Here is a 22245-nt window from a genome sequence, read left to right as displayed (position 1 = left end):
AGAAGACAAATCTACTGCAGGCTCATGGTAGCTGTGGCTCATGGTTACCTTGTGGTCCACATCTATTTTTGTATCTGTTGTCTCCTGCTTTATATTTAGCTCTTTGGGCATTCTAGAATTTAGCATAATGGAGCCCAATCAATGATGTGAGCCACTGAGCAGCGACACAGTGTGACTATGAAGAAATAATAATTGTGGCTTTCAGCATCAAGGTGGAGACATTTTTCTAGAGAAAAGAAATAAAGACCTCAGAAGAAGGGTGCAGCATTTCTCTTCATATCACTTCATCGTGCATGATTTACCATTGTGTTCTAGGGGACTGATTTTCAAAAAGAATGAATTTTGCATTAAATTCTGAGTATGGTTGCTGCAGAAGATACGATATTTGCCTATTCAGATGATGAGCTGGATGCATAAGTGATCACATCAATGGGTAATATGCACATTCAGCCATGAGAAAAAATTTGCATGCCCTTTAAAGACCTGAAAGTTGAACATCTGGCCTTTTCTGTGGCACCTCAATTTTTTTATCAATGTCTTCCCTTCTTTGAAAGGTTTATTCCTAAAACAGTCAGATCCTCATAGGCTTGATACAACATTCACTGCACCCTGTTCACAAATGAGCCAGTCTCAGCTGTGGTGAGAATGACTTTAATTTTTCTGCATTACAGAGGTGGTGTTTACCACAAAGTCCTTGAATTGCACATGACTGGACACTCAAGAGTGCTGTACTTGGTACAGTCTGTGTTCTGTCCAAATGAAAAGTTTCATCCAACCTCTGTAGCACGTGCTTTAGGTAGAGTTGACAGACAAAGGGAATCAGATGGCAACTTTTTCCTCCTCACCAGCTCCTGTGTTTTCCAGAAATAAATAGTTAATTGTCAGTATGAACTGTGAGGAAAGAACACCTAAAATGAGATAAAACTAAGTACCAGGTACTGCTCATTTCCTCACAGTTTTTTTTTCTGCTCTCCTAACTGATATCCCATCCCTGGGCTCTCTGCTGGGTTTTCTGGTGAGACCAATAGCTTCAACTTTCCAGGATACTGTATATTTTTTTTTCATATCTTACTAATTAGGACACATGGTGATGAAAACTGCTTCTAACCAGAAAGTCTGATGTACTGAGCACTTTTCTTGTATCTGTTTACTACTACCTGGCTGGTGATGCTGAAGATCATTGATATGCTCTGGGTGTTCCCTCCTCAGAGCAAGCCTCACATATCTCATCTTCATTTCTGTAATTTTGCCCTTGCCCCAACCACTCCAAGCCTCTAAAGAAGTTTGGATTTGGGCTGTGAAGCTATGAGTCATAGTAATATTTTCACACATCCCAGTATATTAGTTAGGGGACTTGTGAAACAGAGGAAGGACATAGTGTTATTAGTTGAAATTCCCAAATGAAGGGCCAAACATTGAAAAACTTCCTCTGTTTTTATCCAGCCTCAGATGAGGAAAAAATTCTTATGTAGCATCAATAAAGAGTTACCTGCTAAGTAATGAAAGAGGGTTTTCTACTACATTCCATTTGTCAGATTTTCAGTCTGGGTAGCAATGCTGGGGCTCATGGCTTTCAGGTGCCCTGCCTGGGGTAATATCCAGAAGATTTAACCCCATTTTTATGCTTCAAATTGTGAAGACAAGGAACCCCAGCTTCTACCCCTGGCAGTTGCCATCCCAGTCCAAAATAAAGGGGGATGGCCCTCTCCAAACCTGGGTATTGTTAAAGCAGGTGACAGGGAAGATAACGAGGGGGTTTATGCGTCATTCTCGCTTAGGCAGACTTTGCATGCTTGTACTTCTGACCCCAAGATCAAGTTCCAGATAGTGATGTATGCAAAGTTTAGTTATCTTTCAGAGAAGCCACCAGAAGCCTAAAACTGAACTTTTTTTTTTTTTTCCCATGAGGAAATCCCATAGCCGCCCTCCTCTGCTCAGATAACTGCAGCTTTGCAGCACCTTTGCTGTGAACAGGCATCAAAGGAATTCTTGCTGGTGTCTGGCCAGCAGGCAGAATGAAACTTCTATGCAAACAGAAAAATCAAAAAGAGGGGTCTGGGAAGGGAAGGACAGACACTCGGGAACAGTCACCTCCACTGAGCTGACAACAGTTTGCCCAGCTGAGGCTTGGCGTGAAGTGTTTACTCGTCTGCCTTAGCCCTGGAAAACGAAAAGGTGGTTAAAAATTAATCTGTGCAGCTGGCAACTGCTGGAGTGGGTTGACATGGTGGTGCAAATTTTTTCTAATACCAGGAACGCTATGTAGCAGCAGAGTGACCAGGCATCAGGGTTCACATGTGGTAGCTTGACCCGTGCAATACAAGGCACTACATGACCTTTGTGGAGTGAAGTGCCCTTTTTTGTACTGACCTGTTTAATTTTGGTGACACAAAGGTGTGGGTGTCCCGATTCTTCTGAGATGGTGCCCACCCAGCTACAGCTGGCTTTTCATTCCCTGCAAGCTGTACTTGCAGAATAATGTGGCACAATGGAAATCTTTCCTTTAAATTTGAAAGGCTAGATTTGCTAATGGCAGGCTCTTTGAGTAATCTGGAAAACTATGGAAACCTTATGATATATCATCTGTTTATTAGTGGCTCCTAGAGCTTGATTTTGGTTCATATCTCACAAAAAGACTTTGCCAGGTGCTGCTGGAATCATCTTTAGGCTGAACCTTGAATTTCAGGCAGATAAAAAAATGAATCCCTGTTAGAAGAGACTGCAGGGGATGGAATCGAAACCTGCTGGGGCTAAACTAACACCAGAAAGTGCTAGCCTGCCACTGCAAGAGGCCGGTCTCTAAGTAGTTTGGTAGTTACCTTAACAGCTATAAGAGGTGTAAATCTGTAGAGAGGACAGAAAGAATAAAGAGAGAAACTGCCCTACCTGTCTCCTGCTCCACAGGGAATAACACAAGCTTCGTTCACAATACTGATCCTAGTAACTGCTCTAAATGGAGAGGAAAAAGCTGAAATGTCTGTACAAATTACAGGGAGACAAGCCTGTATCTCCATCTCTCTCTCTAATTCTTGTGCTGCACCACTGCTAAAGAATGTTAAGCCCCTTTGTATGACACAGTAATTATGCAACTAAACAACTTCAGGCATAGGAAGACCTCTTCAGCAGCACCACGAGGTTATTGCTGTCTCCCAGAACAATACGTGCAGTGCTGTATGATAGGTGTGTATTGCCTTAAAAAAAAACATATCAGACTTTACATTTAGAAGAGGCAAGAGACCACCTTCTTTGTGTTATGAATACAGGTAATTGTAGAAATGTGCTCACACCCTGAGCAGATGGTTCCTGGGGCACAGGGAATAGTTTTTTTTGCTTTTCACAAGCCAAGCTGGTCTTTGCAGCAGAGGAGAATAAAGCTGAAGCATTTCAGATATTCAGAGCATATCACACGTGGCCATTAGGGCAGGATTAAACAAACACAATTAGAGAAAGTCCTTCTGAAAGATGGTTCTGCTAAAGGATTCGAGTGCACACCTATTCTGTGCCCTGCTTGAAGTCCTAATGCTGCTCCACTGCTAGAAGCAAATGCCTTTTGAAGGCAGCTCAGAGCCACCGAGCAGTCGCTTAGCTTTATAGTTTGCTAGCTGCATGTCATCTTTGAAGGCTGGGAAATTGCAGAGGCAGTACCGTGATTCCCAGCCGAGTGAAGGAGACACTTGACACATTTCATCCCTTGCAATTAAGGGAGAAAAGCAGAATCAGGGGAAAATTGAAGCAGCATTTTAGCAATAGACCACTCCCTTATCAAGATGAAGTACAAGCATAGATATATGCAGGGTGGATGCTAAGCACAGACAGTAATAAATGCATGTGAACTTTGCATTAGAAAGCCTCACACTTAGAAGACTTCTTTTATTGCTCTTAGTCATTTACACACATCCTTCTAAAGCGAGGAAGCTCAAACGTAATCAAACCCTGTGTGCAAATTACCAAGTCAAATGCTGTTGTTCTGTTCTGTTGTCTTTTAATAACAGAGCGCAAACTTCCCAGTGCAAAAATACAATCTTGTGATAAAATGACTAATACATGACTAAAGCCAGTTTCCATTGTGCAGGCATAGCTCTGGGGATCATTTGTTTTTCATGGTAGATCCCTCAGACAGTGAATTCCTCTGGTGGTTGGGATTATATTAATGACCAAGACTGTTAGTCACCTCAAGGGAGCTGAAATAGGATGCCACTCTGGTTGCCATTATTAATTCCAACTGCAGGTGTGAAAATTAATTTCATGGGTATTTTTATCATTTCCTTTTAGTTAAGGATTAGAGTTTCCGAATGACCCAGACTCCGGATGGAGACGAATCTGAACCAAGTCTGCCCAGCACTCCCGTAACAGTGGACCAATTCTGATGGTGTAGGAGGGGAAAAAATGGGGTATAAGGCTTTCCATCCTTTGCTTGAAGACAATTAATGGCACTGAAAGATATCAGATGTCATAATGACATACACTTCTTTGCACCAAAGCAATCCAGTAAATTGCAGGTTGTTTTCATTTCTGTGAAAGAATAACACATTTGCCAACCGTGGGAGAAAAAAAAGAAGTTAAATATATCAAACCAAATCAAATGTAGCTGATTAGAAAGCTACAGTTTCCATTTGCTGGCACGGGTACTGTTTTCACATAGATTTTCTGACAGATGCTGCTATATCTCCATAGTCAAGACAGCTCCAGCAGCCAAGCTCCTGCCTGGCATCCTTAACCATAGGTGGAGTCGGGCTGTTGAATTTGGGGAATGGCTGGGAGAGGAGCTGGCTCACCTTGGCTGGAGAGGGCAGGAGTTGGAGTCAGCTGGATCCGTTAAGGAGAGACAGACTGGGAAGGAGGAAACCCCCCCACTTCTCCCCCTCCCCATGATTAAGCCTCGACTCCTGCCAGTCTAACTGGCAGAGGTGTCGGCTCAAAGCTGTCCTGTATTCACCGACACCTCCTCCTGCCAGAGCCCGGTGAGCAACGCTCAGAAGATAAGCAGGTTAGGCCAGATTCAGTCAGATAATTAAGGCTTGGAGTTCATGTAAGATCCTTAGGTGCTCTTACATACATACTGCTCATCCGGGGTTTGGATTTACAGCTCTCTGTGCTCACAACCACCTTCCATCCGACAGCTTTCCTCATGTCTGGGGCATCCTTGCCGTGCGGGCAAGCGCTGTGCCTGCCCCAGAGATGGACAGACAGACAGACAAGCCGCGCCCGGGGGGACGGCTCGGAGCTCCCTCCCCGTCTGTATCGCAGCCATCAGCCCTCCATCTCTCTCGAAGCGTCTCCTCTTCTTGCTGCCACGCGAGGTTTTCCTGGCCCGATCCGTGCCCCCGTGCCCCTCGCGGAGCCGTTTCCCGCCGCGCCATCCCCGCGCACAGCGGGGAGAAGCTGCGCTCGGAACTGGCTCCGCTCTCCCCCTCCCTCCCTGCGCCGGGTCACCCTCCCCGCTCGGAGCTGCCAGAGCCGCGGGGCTCGACGCCAGCCCTCCTCTGTTATAATGAACCTTTTTAGGTCATGTAAGCCAAGAACCTCGTGTCGCTAAAGACCCCATCAGTTACTTTAAGCAGTTATCGTATTTTACTGTTTACAGGGAGTAAGTCCAGAGCATGGCGCTCAGCCCATCGCATGCAGCACAGTTTATCACCAAAAATTAATGAGTTTGTGCCAACCCGCACTTCAAGACATTAAATCACGGATTTGTTTAAAATTTACTGAAGTTCACAACTTTTAATAAAGACCATCTCAACCTTCACAGTTGCAAGTCAAAACATCATGTCAGAATCATGCCCTCCTCACCATTTACTGACAGCTGACTCCAAGAAAGACATAGCATATATATTTCACTTATTTTTTTTCATGCTGCCACTGCAACCATTCTTACTGTTGAATCAACTTGATGCAGAGCAGAAGGGAAAAAAGCAGCAATAATTTTTCTGAGGTAAAATAGATAGAAATGCAGTGTGCATATTGCAGAACATTATCAGGATAGCTCAGACACATAACATTAATGTAATCATTTTATTCTCTCCCCTTAGCTAATGCTAGCTTTCTGTTTCTCTAGAGTTTTCAGTTTAATTTGTGCGACAGTTTTTACCAGATTCTCCATTTACCCACTTCGGCTAATTTCAAGAAAACACCACACTGTATAGCTGAACATGATCACCCAGGTTATAAATGACAAATTCCACCATAAAGCTTTATAAAAACCTTTATTGCAACTTAACTCTTTATTTCTTGTTAATGAATAGATTTTTTTTTTTTTAGCATCAAAATGTCTTCATTGATTTTTACATTTAGGCGAAAGCTGTTCATGAAAATTAGTAAAGTAGGACATGCATTACAGAAGAAGCACAGAGCAAATCTGGTGATGCCAACCTTTAGCCACGTCTCAGAATCACTTGCAGCTTCCCAGTTGCACCTCTGTGCTGTCTTCCCTTCAGAGAGAGAAATTGCCTCTAGATCACACAACATTATTTGCAATATTTCTAGCATTTTATGAACATTATAAATGAGAAATGAAAATATCCTGATTGCTAAAAAGCCATCACTTCATTTGGACTCTGAGTAGACAAAGCAAACTCACACACTCAGGTGTAGCACCAACGCTGCATTTTCCATAAAGTGACTGTCAGGCACTTCCAGGGGAATAAAATAGAAGCAGCTGCTAAAACCTCGCAATTCCTAGAGCTAAAACACGAGCCCTCTTGGATGTGACACAAAAGCAACCAAAATGTGTGTTTAAGCCTGTCTTTTCAAGCTACTTTTTTTTCTAATTTAGCCACAGAAACTTTACAGACAACTGAATAGAGGTTGTGTATTCGTGATCTGGGCAGAATGGCCAAATAGGAGACTGTATAGGGAAATATTTTTTTTTTTCCTCACCTTCTGCAGCTTTGAAATGCAGCAAGTCTGGTGGATTTGGTAACACTAACACAAAACTGGAAAGTGAAGAGAGGAGAAGCAAGTTTCATTAAGAGGGAGAATTCTACATAAAATATACTGGAGCTGATGGAGGAAAGGAAGAGACAGCCAAGATGTTCAGCTGCAAGTGGAGTCCAATTTGATGCTCAGCATGAGTTTAAAGGGAAGATTTTCTCAGCCTTAAAATAAAAGAGCAGTATTGGATGCGTACGGGGCAGAAAACTGTCGTCACAGAAATGGATTGTGCCGGGCTTGGGAAAAGCGAGAGTGGCAAAAGTAGCTCATTTTGCTGTGCTACATTTATAGATGTGCTCATTTGAATGCTCCCAGGAGGATCAGCTTTCTGCGTCCAGACAAAATTATACAGGCATCCCACCACGCCGCATCCCGGTGCTAAAACCTCAGCATAAAGGAGATCCACCACAGCTTAGCTGGGAATTCTGCCTTTGGAATTTGGGGAGCAGACCTGATTTCCTGCCAGCAGATCTGCTGCTGTCTTTCATTTCTTGTAGGATCAGCCCTCTGACATAAACAAATTGCTAACATCAAGGACCTGATCCTGCTTCCATTGAAATCAATACAAGTTTTGTCATTGGTTTCAATGGGATCAAGGATTCAATCCCACTGTTTTTGAAGTCAATAGAGGGTTGGGGTTTTTTCTGAACAAGCAAGGTTGTGTTGATACTGCAGAATGGGCCTAAATTATATTGATTATTTGGACGTAAACCCAAGCATAAAAACAGGATTAGGGGAAAGAAGGGAAATGTATGAGAAAGTGAGTGTAGAGCAGCATCCATTCCTGGCGTGCAGCGCGTCAGCAGGAGCTCAGCCAGAGCAAAGGCTGCAGTGGCACAGCACCAGGTCCACCAGAAAATTTTGGGGGGAAGAGAGAGAAGAAATTCATCCAGGAGATAATTTTTCATCTGCTCCTTCTAAAGAAAACCTTTGAGACACTCATTCTTTATTAAAAATAAACAAAACATCGACAGAAGAAATTATTGTCACATATACACACACAGTAATTGGTTCTGCTTCTTCGCTGCTCCTTCTTTTCCCTCTTCTCTGATACAGGGTTGGTCTGTGTTTCTGTAACAGCTACTGGCAAATCAGAATTTATTGTACATATGTTTGTGTTCCACTTAATAAAAAATATACTTATATTTTCAGATAAACTTTGTTAGTAATTCATGAGGTAAGTGACTATTTATGCTAATAAGGGAGAAATATATTCTCAAGCATAATGCATTACATAAATTTGAATGCAAAATGTTCAATTATGAAGTAAATACAGGTAATGCAAACAGTAAATTACATCCAATAAAAATATATAAAGAATGTGTCTTCAAAGAGAGAGAGGCTTTTATTTGCATCTGTGAGTTGTTTAAAGAGAAAAGAATTAATAAATACTGAATTACTCTTATGATGATTTAGCTCATAATTCAGCAATCCATAACGACTCCCAGTAATCAGACTGTTGTTTCATACCCTCCAATATAAGGCAGGACTGTTTCCTCAGCAATTTTATCCCTACCAGATTATCTCGTCTGATTCTATTAATTCTCTCCCATAAATCTGCTAACAGTGATGTGTGATTTACTTACCCTGTTAACTGATCTGAAGACTGTTAAAAGGATTTATCTAGCACTGCACCTAGGAGTAGTTTATGCCTTATCACTCTGTTACCCTGCAGAAGTCTTTCTGAAATCAGTTTGGCTGGTCTCATAGTTAAATTCAGCGGACACTCTTTAGTTCCACACCATAAAATAAGACACTAGATAAACAAAAGAAGCAGTAACTGTACTTAACGTGTTGATCTTGATACGTGTTTAAGTTATAACAAATTACTCTGGGAGTCCATATAACACAAAAGCTGCACGTTTGCTCCTGCTGGATGTGGTGTGTGGGACAGGCACACACGCTCCAGCGGTGCAAGCTCTGCCTCTGCTGCTGGCGTGCTCCACACAGGCCGACCCCAGAGGCTCTGGAGTTAATGTTTCACGTCCCCCTGCACGGTCTGTCAGAAAACTCTCCCACAATAAATATACATTAGTTTGGAGGCTCATGAACCAGGTCAGCAGCACACTGGGAGCGAGCAGGGCTCCACGGGTATGTCGTCGAACGGAGATGCTTGAAAACAAACCGGAGCAAGAAGCTGTGAGAGGGACAGAGGAGTTTTCCCTCTGCCTGGCTCGGGGCAGGATTGTTACAAACAGTGCTGGGAAAAGGGAGAAGTCTCAGGGAATTGGCCTGCGATAATTGTGGAAAAACTGGAGACTGAATAGCTCTAATTGAAATGAAAGTGTGTGATTGTTATGGAAGAAACACTGTTAATAGAGGACTGTAAATGTTTAGACACCCATTGTGAATAGCCAAATAATAAAGAAAAATACTACTAAATCGAGAATTATATACTGTAGGGAGGAGAATGTTGCTTCTGAAGGTTATCCAAAAATTGCTAATCATCTTTTTTCTCTGCTGCACTGAACAGTAGAGACATTTTGGTGCAGCAGTTCTGTGTAACAATCACACAAGAACAATATTGTACAACTAATAATTTTACTCGCTGCTCTGGTAGGTCAGAGCTTCAATTAATTTGCAGTATTTGCTTAAGTTGGTATCAATTAAGAGACAGTCCCCCTTAGCTCACACAATTTTGTACTCTTTGTCTAGAGTTCAGAGTTTACTCAGGAAATTTACTAGTTTGCAAATGTAGCACTTTGAATCTTCACATCCAAACAAACGATTTTATGGGGCTGGAGCCACATTTCTATAGCCATCTACCACACGGCCTAGGGAAATATTACAATATGTACATTCTAAAATGCAACCACCTTTTCATGTAAAAATATTAGCACACACTTTATGTCTCTCACAGGTAAGCATGTTAAGGGGTATATAGTGCCACATGCATCTTGCTCAGAAGAAAAAAATAAAATACAGAGAATTGGCCTATCCTGGGGGGATTTATGCTGTAAGCCTGAAGTTTTGTTGATTCCAACAAAGTGAAGAAATAGGAAAGTCAGCCCGAGCAGTTAACTTGCATTAACTTTGTGATGGATTGCCATCTCTAAGATCAAGCTGCTCTGTGTGTGCGGGTGTGTTGCAGGACGGTGCACAGCTGTATTTTAATTTTGTTAGGAATGTTGGTAGCATATTTTATCTTTACAGAATTGCCACTATGATAATTTCTAGGTCTTGTTATCTTCCTAAATTTGCAGTATGCCCTACCCCTTTCAGCTGCCAGGAACAGTACATGCTGTATGACTTTCAGATGTTAGTACTGGCACTCACACTGATAATGGCATAGTCAGAAGATGTTATCCATTCGAAAATCCACTCACCAAGTGCTATTTCCTAAGCAAAGATTCTTTGGCTATTGCAAATGATGACTTTCACAGTCGGTGAAAAATCACCCAGAGCCTTGCCCGCACCTACAGTGATACCCTGAGCTGGGTTAGAAATAGCAAACTCTGGGGGGGAAGGGACCGGGCTAGGGGAGAAGGGAGGATTTGAAGTACAATGTTCAAGAAGCAGGTTTAATATATGACCAAGTGTCAGAAGTCAGGTTTCTGAGAATTACTTTTCAGATAAACAACTTTATAGCACCGCACTTAATCTTACTTACTAGAGACATCTCATTTATCACGGAATTACAAGTAACTTTAATTCTATCGATATTCCCATAAAGCCCGGTCGGAAAATCGAGCCTGGCAGCCCGCAGGCTGCGGATCTCCCTGGTCCGCGATGGGACACGGCGGGTACAGCCGGGGCCGGGCGGGACCGCGGCGGCGGCGGGGGCGGGCGGGACACGACGGGGGGGCCCATCCCGTCCCGTCCCGTCCCGTCCCGTCCCGTCCCGTCCCGTCCCGTCCCGTCCCGGCCCGGCGCTCGGCACTGACCTGTGGACGAGAGATGGCGCTGTCGAGGTTCGAACCGAGCCGCTCCGCCGCTCCGCTCCAGCCGCCGCCGCTCCTCGGCCCCCGCACCGGCCCCAGCCCCCTCCCGAACGGCAAGGGGGGCTGGGGGGGAGGCGAAAGTAAATACAATTAGTTCTAAATGTATTAAATTAATTATTCCTGGCCCGCACGCCGAGTGCGGCGGGAGGGGGTGCAGGGGGAGCGCGGGGTTTGCAAACTTGCGGGGCTCTCGCACCTCCGGGCGGGCGTGGGGGATGGAGGGATCGATGCCCCGTCCCCGTAACAAAATAATCAATAAGTGACCGGGGCGCTGCGGGGGTCCGGAGCGATGACCCGCGGCCGGCACGGGGGAAGGGCCGCCCGCCCGTCCGCAGGTACCGCGCCGGGCACGGCGGAGCCCCGCGCCGCCTCCGCGCTGCCCGCTCCCTCCCGGGCGCTGCCGGCTCCCCCGGAGTACCGCGTCCGGCGATCCCCCTCCCTGGTCCCGGCCACCTGGAGCTCCCCCGCGCCCTCGGGTGCCGGGCCGGGCTCAGGGGCAGCCCCGGGCCCTCCGCCCCGGGGCAAGGCGCTCGCCCGCGGGCGCGCACGGCGCGGCGCGGGCGGAGTGGGCCGGCGGTGGCCGAGCCGAGCCGAGCCGAGCCCGGGCGCGGTGCCGGCGGCCAGGAGGGGGTTAAGCGGGCGCTGACAGTCAGCTGAGCCCTGACTGACAGCCCGCAAAGTTTCCCTGTCGCTAGACTCTTATGCTAATGAGGCCGGGCGGCGCGCGCCCATTGGCCCGGCCCCGAGCCCGTGTCCCGCCTGACGTCACGGGCGCTATAAAACTCCGCAATGCTTTAAACTCTCCTGCCGGATCAAACCTTTAAATATTTTTCATCTTCTTGCTGTAGCTTTGAGGCCGAGTTGGTTTTTTTTTTTTTCTCTCTCTCTCTCTTTTTTTTAACTCTTATTATTATTATTATTATTATTATTATTTTGGTTGCAATACAGACTTTGATTTTTTTTTTTTTTTTTTGCCTTCGCTCTCTTTCCCTCCTCCCTCCCCCGATGAACCTCTCTCCTCGCTCTGCACTTTGCAGGAGAGAGCCCAGAGGAAAAGCACCATGAAGTGTTAAAAATAACAAAACAAAACAACAACAACAACAAATTTACTCGCAACAACACCAGCTAACACTTCCAGCTGCAGCTCGCGAGCTGCGAAAGAGCGAGAGGAGAGAGAGAGAGAAGGGAGGGAGAGAGGAGGAAAAAAAGCCCTCTATGCAAAAGGCGAATAGCGAGAGCCCCGCGCTCTGATGCATCAGCGGAGCCTCTGCGAGGGATAACGCGGAGCGGGAGAGGAGCCGCCGGGGCGGACCGGATCGGAGGCAGAGCAGGAGAGCGGAGCGGAGCTCGCCAAAAATCAAGCTGGCTCACCCGGTGGCGACTCAGAGCAGCCCCCTCGCTCCCGGAGCGCACCCTTTCTGGAGGACTCTCGGCAGCAAAAGGATGGCATCAGAGCTGGCGATGAGCAGCTCCGACCTGCCCACCAGTCCCCTGGCCATGGAATATGTTAATGACTTCGATCTGATGAAGTTTGAAGTGAAAAAGGAGCCGGTGGAGACCGATCGCATTATCAGCCAGTGCGGCCGCCTGATCGCCGGGGGATCGCTCTCCTCCACCCCGATGAGCACGCCCTGCAGCTCCGTGCCCCCGTCCCCCAGCTTCTCGGCGCCTAGCCCCGGCTCCGGCTCCGACCAGAAGACCCACCTGGAAGACTACTACTGGATGACGGGGTACCCGCAGCAGCTCAACCCGGAGGCGCTGGGCTTCAGCCCCGAGGACGCGGTGGAGGCGCTGATCAACAGCAGCCACCACCCGCTGCCCGGCGCCTTCGATGGCTATGCTAGAGGGCAGCAGCTGGCCGCGGCCGCCGGCGGCTCCGTGCCGGCCGAGGAGATGGGCTCGGCGGCCGCCGTGGTGTCGGCGGTGATCGCCGCGGCGGCGGCGCAGGGCGGCGCGCCCCACTACCACCACCACCACCACCACCCGCACCACGGCGGCGGCGGCGGCGGCGGCGGCGGCGGCGGGCACCCCCACGCCGCGGCGCCGGGCAGCGCGCCGCCCTCCTCCGCCTCCTCGGCCGCCGGCTCCGGCTCCGGCGGCGGCGGCGGCGGCGGCGGCGGCGCCGGGGGGCTGCACCACCCGCACCACGGCGGCGGCGGCGGCGGCGGCGGCGGCCTCCACTTCGACGACCGCTTCTCCGACGAGCAGCTGGTGACCATGTCGGTGCGGGAGCTGAACCGGCAGCTGCGGGGCGTCAGCAAGGAAGAGGTGATCCGGCTGAAGCAGAAGAGGAGGACCCTCAAAAACAGGGGCTATGCCCAGTCCTGCCGCTTCAAGAGGGTCCAGCAGCGGCACGTCCTGGAGTCGGAGAAGAACCAGCTGCTGCAGCAAGTGGAGCACCTAAAGCAGGAGATCTCCAGGCTGGTCCGGGAGAGGGACGCCTACAAGGAAAAGTACGAGAAGCTGGTCAGCAATGGCTTCAGAGAAAACGGATCCAGCAGCGACAACCCTTCCTCTCCAGAGTTTTTCATGTGAGTTCCCACAGCCTTGCCACCTTAACTAAAAGTTCTCCGTGTGAGTTGTTGTTGGGGGCTTTGCTAGAGCCACAACCCCGCTTGCCACCTTCTATTACCTTTTTTTAAAAAAAAAAAAAAAAAAACTCAAAACAATTTTAAAACAAAGTTGTTTTTTGGTTTGGTTTTTGTTGTTTTTTTCTTTTTAAGGTGGGCTGGCTCCGTGTTGGCCAACCTAAAGTTCTACATGAGTTTCCTTTCTGTTTATTATTATTATTATTATTTTTATTTTTTGTGGGGGCTTGCTGTTGTGTTTTTTTTTTTTTTTTTAATTTGAAAGATCCAACTCGCCACCAACTCAGTTCTTCATATGAAGCTTGCTCTTCTTTGAAACCTGCCATCCACATTATATATATATTTTTAAGTTCATGAGGTTTTTTTCTTTTGAGCTTGCTGTGTCCAAAAAGTCAGATTTTTTTTTTTTTTTGCCATCCTGAGTTCTTCATATGAGATTTGAGCTTTGCAAAAAGAAAAATAAAATTTAAAAAAATTTAAAAACTAAACAAAACAAAAAAAATACAAAAAAAAAAGAGAAAATTTTAGACTCCAGCTTGCTGAGTTCCATCAGTTTTTAGCGTTGTTGTGCAAAACTAGAGATATGCCTAGATCAACCTGCCAAAATCAAGCCTGCATCAACCTTCGGTGTGTTCATGTGAGTTTTGGCCTTAATCTGCCAAACGTGAGACTTTAGTCTGCCATTAGAATCCCATACTCATCTCATGCATTACGCTTGCTATTTTGTCTTAGCGACAATGAACTATAACTGTTTCAAAAGACTATGAAAAAGAGACATTATATTAATAAAAAACCCTGCATGCTGGTCATGTACGGTATAATTATTTTTTTTTCTTTTGCTTGGAAATGGACTTTTGGAGACTATTATGGCATGGCATTCATCCTTTTGTTTTATTGCCTCATCACTTTTTTGGTTTGAAAGCAAAAAAGTGCAACCTTTGATCTTCCTCCTCCTCTTCCTCCCATTAAAGTTTGCATCTGCTCTAAAACTGCTTTGAGTTACTCAAAACTTCAGACTTCCTTTTAAATGCACTGAAGCATTCCCTCTCAAAAAACCTGCCAGAATGGATTTTGGTAACCTAATGTGGCAAAAAAAAAATTAAAAAAAAAAAAAACAAAAAACAAACAAAAACAAAAACAGAGAAAGAACTTCGGAAAGATGTTCAAAAACAAAATTCACATCCCACTTTGGGGGGACATTGAAACCATGCTGTTGCCTAAAAACAGTCTAAAATTAATTTGAAGTGATCTGCCCCATTTTTTCTTTTCCTTTTGCGTTTGGTCATTGTCAAATGTGGAATGCTCTGGGTTCCTAGTATATAATTTAATTCTAGTTTCTGTCATCTGTTAGCCCAGTTAAAATGTATGCTACAGATAAAGGAATGTTATAGATAAATTCGAAAGAGTTAGGTCTGTTTAGATGTAGATTTTTTTTTTAAAGATTGATGCACTAAATTGTTTACTGTCGTGATGTAAAGGGGGGTAGAATTTGCAACGGGACTGTTTTAAAAAGTAGTTTATGCAGCATGTGCTTGCAACTTAAATATAAGTTGGGTATATGTAGTCCTTGCTATACCACTGACTGTATTTGAAAACCAAAGTATTAAAAGGGGGAGGCACCCCTGTTTATATCTATAGGGGTATTTTACATTAAAAATGTATGGGTTGTTTTATTTTTTTTTTTCAAAATTGAAGTATTTGGGACTGAATTGCACTAAGATATAACCTGCAAGCATATAATACAAAAACAGCAACAAAAAAATTACGAACCTGTTTAGAACGCTAATACAATTTATGCAGTTATAAAGATGGCATTACTGCACAGTTTTAAAATGATGCAGATTTTTTTACAGTTGTATTGTGGTGCAGAACTGGATTTTCTGTAACTTCAAAAATTCCACAGTTTTAAAGGCAATAATCAGTAAATTTTATTTTCAGGGACTGATATCCTGTCTTTTAAAAAAAAATGGAAAGTAAATCTTACCACAATAAATATAAAAAAATCTTGTCAGTTACTTTTTCTTTTACATATTTTGCTGTGCAAAATTGTTTTATATCTTGAGTTACTAACTAACCACGTGTGATGTTCCTATGTGCTTTTCTTTCATTTTCAACTCTATGGTTATATCGAAAGAGAGAATAATCTACAATAATAAACTGCATTTTTTTGATTCCGTACTCAGTTTCTTAGTCTGTAGTTCAAAGTTCCATAACTGCGAGCGCAGTACTTCAGCGTGCTGCCTGCCGAAGGGGCGATGCTGACCCGCGAGCTGGACTCAATAATGTTCAGGAGGGGAGAAGGAAAAGGATAGCTTCGTGTAAAATGGAAAATTGTCACCCGCTAGGACACAAGTTCTCTTTCAGGTAGATCAAAAAACGTGAGCTTTCAGGTGCTGCTTCTGACTTCTCAGTAGTGCAGTGAGGGCAGTTTCAGTGAGTCAGATCATCCCACCAAGTTCTAGGAGATCTCAAAGGGGAGGTCTGCGTAAAAACCTGATGACACGATATGGCCCTGTATTTTGATTGTTTTATGATGGAGTGAAGTGAAAGAGAAGACTTCACATCCTCTTATCATCTGATCCCAGCTAAGCATGCCTGTCTCTAGTAAGAGATGACACTGCATCAGGCTTGGCTTGTCACAGAGCCTCTCAATGCTAGATTGAAAGATTTCTTACCATTTTGGTCCATACTGCCTCCTTTTTTCCTTTCTTTGCTTTTTCACCCTTCTTTTTTCATTTTTTTATACTGTGGATTTTTTAGTTTTGTTTTGGGGTTTTTTGGTTTTGTTTTGTTGTTTTTTTTCTTTTGCTACAGGCCTTAGAAAGTCCAAAGAGAGCTGAGGAGTGGAGAAAAAAACATCCAAAGGACTTCCTCCAACTTTTGAGAGTTATTTGTTCTAAACAATCAACCCCAAAGGTTAATGTGCTAGAAACATTCAGGTCTCTGAGCCCCTCTTCACTGCAGTTCCCCATGTCAAAGGGCATTTGAACTTTGAAAGGCTCCTCAAATGCTCGACCCAGTTTGTTTAAAGCCACCTTTCCCTGAGAGCCTGCAGTGTCTGTCGGCAGAGTGCTGTCCTGCTCTCTCAATGGGATTATCTGCCCACTTTCTGGGAGAGGCAGAGGCCTCTCCGAAGGATGCTCCAGCCTCTCCAGGATGGGGGATTTATCTCCAGACCCAGGCTCATAAACCAAACTCGTTTTTTCTTCTCCTTTGTGTTTTTTCCCCCTGCTGCTGATGCAACTTCTTCCCAGCAACAAGGTCATCCCTCCTGGGTGCTGGTGGCCCTGAAGGGACAGGACCTGTTGCCATCCCTCTGCCTGGCTGGTCCAGATCCTGTCAAGGGTCGAGCTGCAAGGTCAAGGTGTGGCTCTGAGCCCCCCTGCAGTGCTTGCATCCACGATAGCCTGTGTCAGTGGGCAGTGGCTGGTGCTGGAGGTCACTCTGTTCCTGCTGAGGTCCCTTTGGCAGGGGTGGACACCAGCCTCTGTCTGTTGGTGACAGCAGTGGCTTGCTCTCCGAAGCCGATGCTGTGTCTCACCCCTCCCCAGTGCCGGGGCACCAACCTGCCCTTTGGCATCTGACCTGCTGTTGCACCAGGGTTTGAGTAATGGTTCAAGCTCCAGATTCTGGTTAATTTGAGTTCCATTTTCTGGTTAATGTGTAATCTGTGGGTAAACTGGTTGCTATTGGCCGAGCTGGGAATTATCTCCTCTCATAAAGACAAGGCTGCTCGTTATTATGTCTCCCACCTTCCCTTCCCTGACTGAGCCTTTACCGATGTCCAGGTGTTTTTGCAGGGACTCAGAAGCTTTGCTGCTGCCTTTGCTGAGAGCAAGGAAGGGAAGGGACAAGACCTGTCATCAGCAGAGCCCCCGCTGAAGTGGTGCTGCAGCCCCCAAGGGAGCACAGAACCCCAGGCTGCCCAGAGCAGGACCACTTCTGGTCCAGCCTCATCCTCCTACCCTGCTGTCACTTCAGGTTTCCTTGCAGACAGAGTTAGGAGCAGGCAATAGGATTTTAAAAATACTGTGAATTGACTGAGCAGTGAAGAACGAGGAGAGCACTGCTGTCTCCCTGAAGTATCTTCTTCCACAGAGGAAAAAAACCAAACATCCTATTTGAACGATTTGAGAGATAAGAGAAAATCTTCCTAGAAACAGACTTCCTAGAATAGGGAGACAAAGGGAAAATTCCCATCACACCCTCATTCTGAGAGGGGAAAAAAGCTTTCTTCCAGTTTGGCATTGTGATGACAATCTTGCTTTGCACATTAAAAAAAGCAAAAATGCAACCTTCCTTAGGCTGCACTTGAATTTTAGCCTGAAACACGCCAACTGGCCAACTGAATGGGAAAAAAATTAGGTACATATTTTAATATTCACTAAAGCAAAGTGAGTATTGGGGTTCTTTGTATGAGTCATTGCAGGGGAGCGCCCACCTTTGCCGCAGGATTGCTTGCTGAGGACTAATTGGAACCGCTCTGCTCTGAATAACCTACATTCATTAATCACCCCTTGCTTGACTCTGGCCTCAATCCTGCTCCCATTCAACTCAGAGGTGCAATCCTGGGAATTTCAAAGGGGAGCAGGATCCCAGTGTTCTCCCACAGGTAAAAAACGGGTGGAATGCTGCCCGAGCCAGGCAATTGGGTGTCAAATGTGTGTGGCGGTCTTAATCTGCCCATCACTAACAACATCCTATTTTTCCCATAGTCCTATAGTGCCTTTCCATTTATTAACTTCATGACAAAGAACTTTCATGTGACCGGTGCTGGGGGATACGTGCATGGACAGCGGCCCATTGCTGGCTGGGAAATGGTGTGCACTGAGGCTCAGCCCCCTCCTCCCTCCCCAGCCCACCTTGCCCCTAAGCGTTTCTTATTTCCACCCCCTAAAATGAAACATAACCCTCTCCTGCCCTGCCTCCAGGCTTCTGCTGAGCAGAGGCCGAGAGTATTTTTTTGGTTTTGCTACAGCATTTCCCCTGCTTGAAAAAATGTCATCCTGGACCGAATCCTAAAAAAAAGATGGGAGAAGGGAGGGAAATATCCCAGTCACACCAATGCATATTTATTTCCTAAATTATTTCTCCCTAGGCATGCGGCAAGAAGTGCCCGTTTGCAAACTGAGCGGGGAGAGCTTCTATTTATTAGAAAGTCTTCATCACCCTTTTAAAACAAAAACTCCAGCGCTGAATCAAAATGTCACTTGAAAACCCCCCCCACACGAAACATGGCAGCAAATTTTTAGTTTAAAAAATGAACTTTCCCAGCTCTTTTTTTCTTTTCCCTTCCGAAAGCTTTTATGCAGCTGTTTCCTCCCCCTCCCTCTGCGTAGTGTGTAGGACGTTCTTGATCTAGAATCATTCATAATTTTAATACCAATTTCTATTTGACATAATATACTAATATCAGATAGAGAGTGTAGCTGCTTCCTGGATTTAGGGAGGAAATGATGCATATATCAGAATTATCTGCTCAGATGCCAGAACTACATTGGTGTCATTTCAGCATGTGCTGTGTTGAAAGGAAATCCTCTATATTTATTACTCCGATCATCAGAGGAGCTAAATGGACCCACTGTTTCTGACACCTGTTCAGATGGCTGAATTTAAATTTTCATGCAGAAAAAAAAAAAAAATCCTACATACTTCAATGTTAGGAATTAAGGTTTTTTCAATACACTTTTTTTCCTCCCTCTTTCCAAATCGCTGTGTTGTGAGTGGCTGCCATGAGGCTTGGGCATTCCGGGGGTAGCTACGGAGAGAGAGATAGATTTTGTTTGCTCAGCTCCGACAAAAAACAATCCTGCTTGAACACACTCACGCACACACGCACAGTCTGTAACCAAATGCTTCAGATCTCTGTTTTAAGTGGAGGTCTCAGTATGAATAACATGATGTAACACACCCCAGAACGTGGCAGAGGTGAGCGGCCAAGAAAGAACTCGTCTTTTCGGGAGGGAGCTGAGCACTGAACCACTTCATAATTTTAAGGCTCCTCTAATGAATTTTTTTGGGCACAGCACATATAAATCAATAGATTAAAATACTGTACACTCTGCTGCATCTAATTCTTGACTGCCTGAAATTGCGGGGGAGAACTGAGAATAACATTTGTCACTCTGAGGGCTGAGTGCATTCAGATTTGTGAGCTCTAAGCCAACACAATGCAAAAATAGTCCAGGATGTGACTTAAGTTATCAAGTGAAAAGCAAGAGGCCAGGGATCTGCGAGGCTGTAGTTGGCAGACAGGCAGCTCCATCCCGAGCGATCTATCACCGTATCAGGTTGACCCGGCACAGTGTGACAACATCTCAGTGCCCTCAGTGCACGCTGCCTGTATTTCAGCACTCTCTGAAATGATCATTTTCGTTCACTATTGCTGCACCCACTTTTTTCCCTCCAAATTCTGGCTTTTAAAACTGTGTCACCTGTGACACACAGTGAAGTGTGCAGGCCTGGAATCGTGGTGCAGTGAGTGATGAGGACAGAACTTGCCCTGCCTCTCTCCTTGCTTGTTTTGAAGCCCTGTGGACTTTGTGACATGATTTTCTCTTTTTTTAAATTAATAAATGTCATTGTTTTGTAATGCATCTCAATATGACATCTTACATGGAAGGAATCAAAGAGAGCAGAAGTTTGCTAGAACTGGTGTTTCTCCTCCATGCAGAAAAAAAATCCCCAGTAAATAACAAATCGAGCAGTGTCCTCAAGTTTCCAGCGGGGGTAGAGGTTGGAGTGTTCCTGGGTGCTGTTTTCAATTGTTAATTCATAAAGACCCACAGTCCTGAGCAATGTTGCCCTAGCTTGTCCTGATACAGCAGAGATGCCGATGGCTGTGGACGGAGGCGTTGAGCCTAAATGCCCTGTTCCAGCGAAGGGTCTGGCATCTCCCTGACCTTCAGTCAAGGACCTTCGGTCCTTGGGGTTTCCATTAAATCTGGGTGTCCTCGAAAGGCTGCAGGGTGTGAGTACAGCGGGGTGTCGCCAGAGCTCAGAGCCCACATGCCTTTTCCTCCCCGCTGCCAGCCCCGCACCTGCCTCGGCCGGGGGAGCAGCAGCCCTGGGGAGGGTTCTGGCACGGATTTTCACATCCCTGCTTCCAGCAGTTCCTGAATGTCCCGGGCCAGGGCTATCTGTGCAGGGATGCAGCCCCTCCCCGTCCCTCACGGCACCGGGGCCGCGGCCGGCGGGGTCGCTTAGGAGGAGGCCGGGCCCCCTCGGGGGCTGCCCTGAGCCCGGCCCGGCCAGGGCCCGGTCCAGGGGCACAGCCGGGCACAGCCCCCGGCCCAGGCACAGCTCTGACCTCGGGCACAGCCCCCGGCCCCGGCACAGCTCTGACCTCGGGCACAGCCCCCGGCCCCGGCACAGCCCCAGATCCCGGGCACAGCCCCAGATCCCGGCACAGCCCCAGATCCCGGGCACAGCCCCCGGCCCCGGCACAGCCCCAGATCCCGGGCACAGCCCCAGATCCCGGCACAGCCCCAGATCCCGGGCACAGCCCCCGGCCCCGGCACAGCCCCAGATCCCGGGCATCAGCCCCCGGCCCCGGCACAGCCCCAGATCCCGGGCACAGCCCCAGATCCCGGCACAGCCCCAGATCCCGAGCACTGTCTCCGGCCCCGGCACAGCCCCAGATGCCGGGCCCAGCCCTGTGCCCCGCACAGCCCCAGATCCCGGGCACAGCCTCCGGCCCCGGCACAGCCCCAGATCCCGGGCACAGCCCTGTGCCCCGCACAGCCCCAGATCCCGGGCACAGCCTCCGGCCCCGGCACAGCCCCAGATCCCGGGCACAGCCCTGTGCCCCGCACAGCCCCCGCCCCCGGCACAACTCTGACCGGGGGCACAGCCCCTGTCCCCGGTACAGTCCTAGTCCCTGGCCCTGGCCCAGTCCCTGTCCCCGGGCACAGCCCCCGGCCCGGTCCCGGGGGCCGCAGCGGCCGCCCAGCCGCGGGTCCCGCCTCAGCCAGGTGCGGGGGACAGGCCCCGCCGCCCGGGAGGGGCGGGAAGGTGAGGAGCGCATCCGCTGTTTGTTTGCTTCTTGTTTGTTTCTTTCTAAATCCCATCCCTGCAACAAAACGGGAGTCTGGGCGGAACTATGGATCCGTCTGGCCGCGCATCCAGAGCGGAGATCCTTTTGTCACCCGGCGGCTCCCACGGGCAGCCCGGCCCTAGGTATGTCCACAGAGCACTTGCCTCGGCTTTGGTCACAGTATTTCCAATTTTCATTTTCTTTTTCTTTTTCTTTTTCTTTTTCTTTTTCTTTTTCTTTTTCTTTTTCTTTTTCTTTTTCTTTTTCTTTTTCTTTTTTTCTTTTTCTTTTTTCTTTTTCTTTTTTTTTCATTATTTTTATTTTTCTTTTCCCTTCCCTTCCCTGCTCTTCCTTTCCCTTCTCTTCCCTTCCCCTTCCCCTCCCCTTTCCCTATCCCTATCCCCATCCCCATCCCTATCCCCATCCCCATCCCTATCCCTATCCCTATCCCTATCCCTATCCCTATCCCTATTCCTTTTTCTCTTTTTCTTTTTCCTCCCTCATTCTTTTTCTTTTTCCTTCTTATTTTTCCTTTCCTTTTTCTATTTCTCACTTTTTTTTTTCTAATTCTTGAATTTTCCCCTTTTTCTTCCTTTCTTTTTCCTTCATACCTGTGCACACACGGAGACAAATCTAAACCCAAAGGCAATCAAAGGGATCTTTTAAAATTACTTTTTGGATCAGGCCTCGAGTTCTCTGCAGGGAGCAAGAATGGGAGCAGGCAGGATTTACATTTCATGGCTTTTAAAGA

General features: G+C 46.8%; 1 protein-coding gene and 1 long non-coding RNA gene across 5 annotated transcripts in view; one reads left to right on the top strand and one right to left on the bottom strand.

The window, feature by feature from the left end:
• Positions 1–6186: 6186 nt before the first annotated feature.
• On the bottom strand, positions 6187–10781 carry LOC137481361 (uncharacterized). Its single transcript, XR_011003440.1, has 2 exons — positions 6877–10781; positions 6187–6428 (listed from the first exon to the last, which is right to left on the bottom strand). It is a non-coding gene; the product is annotated as an uncharacterized lncRNA (long non-coding RNA).
• Positions 10782–11660: 879 nt separating this feature from the next.
• Positions 11661–22245, top strand: part of MAF (MAF bZIP transcription factor) — a 185950-nt gene continuing 175365 nt past the window's right edge. For 2 of the 4 annotated variants that reach the window (XM_068203083.1, XM_068203082.1), the window contains exon 1: positions 11662–13402. In XM_068203083.1, coding sequence (XP_068059184.1) covers positions 12315–13402 — 1088 coding nt within the window. In that variant the 5' untranslated portion in view covers positions 11662–12314. Of the gene's footprint in view, positions 13556–13594; positions 15638–22245 lie in introns of those variants that run through there. The other 2 variants (XR_011003439.1, XR_011003438.1) reach the window with 2 other exon arrangements.

This window comes from Anomalospiza imberbis, chromosome 12, assembly GCF_031753505.1.
Source record: "Anomalospiza imberbis isolate Cuckoo-Finch-1a 21T00152 chromosome 12, ASM3175350v1, whole genome shotgun sequence".
Taxonomy (NCBI): domain Eukaryota; kingdom Metazoa; phylum Chordata; class Aves; order Passeriformes; family Viduidae; genus Anomalospiza; species Anomalospiza imberbis.
Note: the sequence above shows the minus strand (reverse complement) of the source record. Positions and strands in the feature narration are given on the sequence as shown.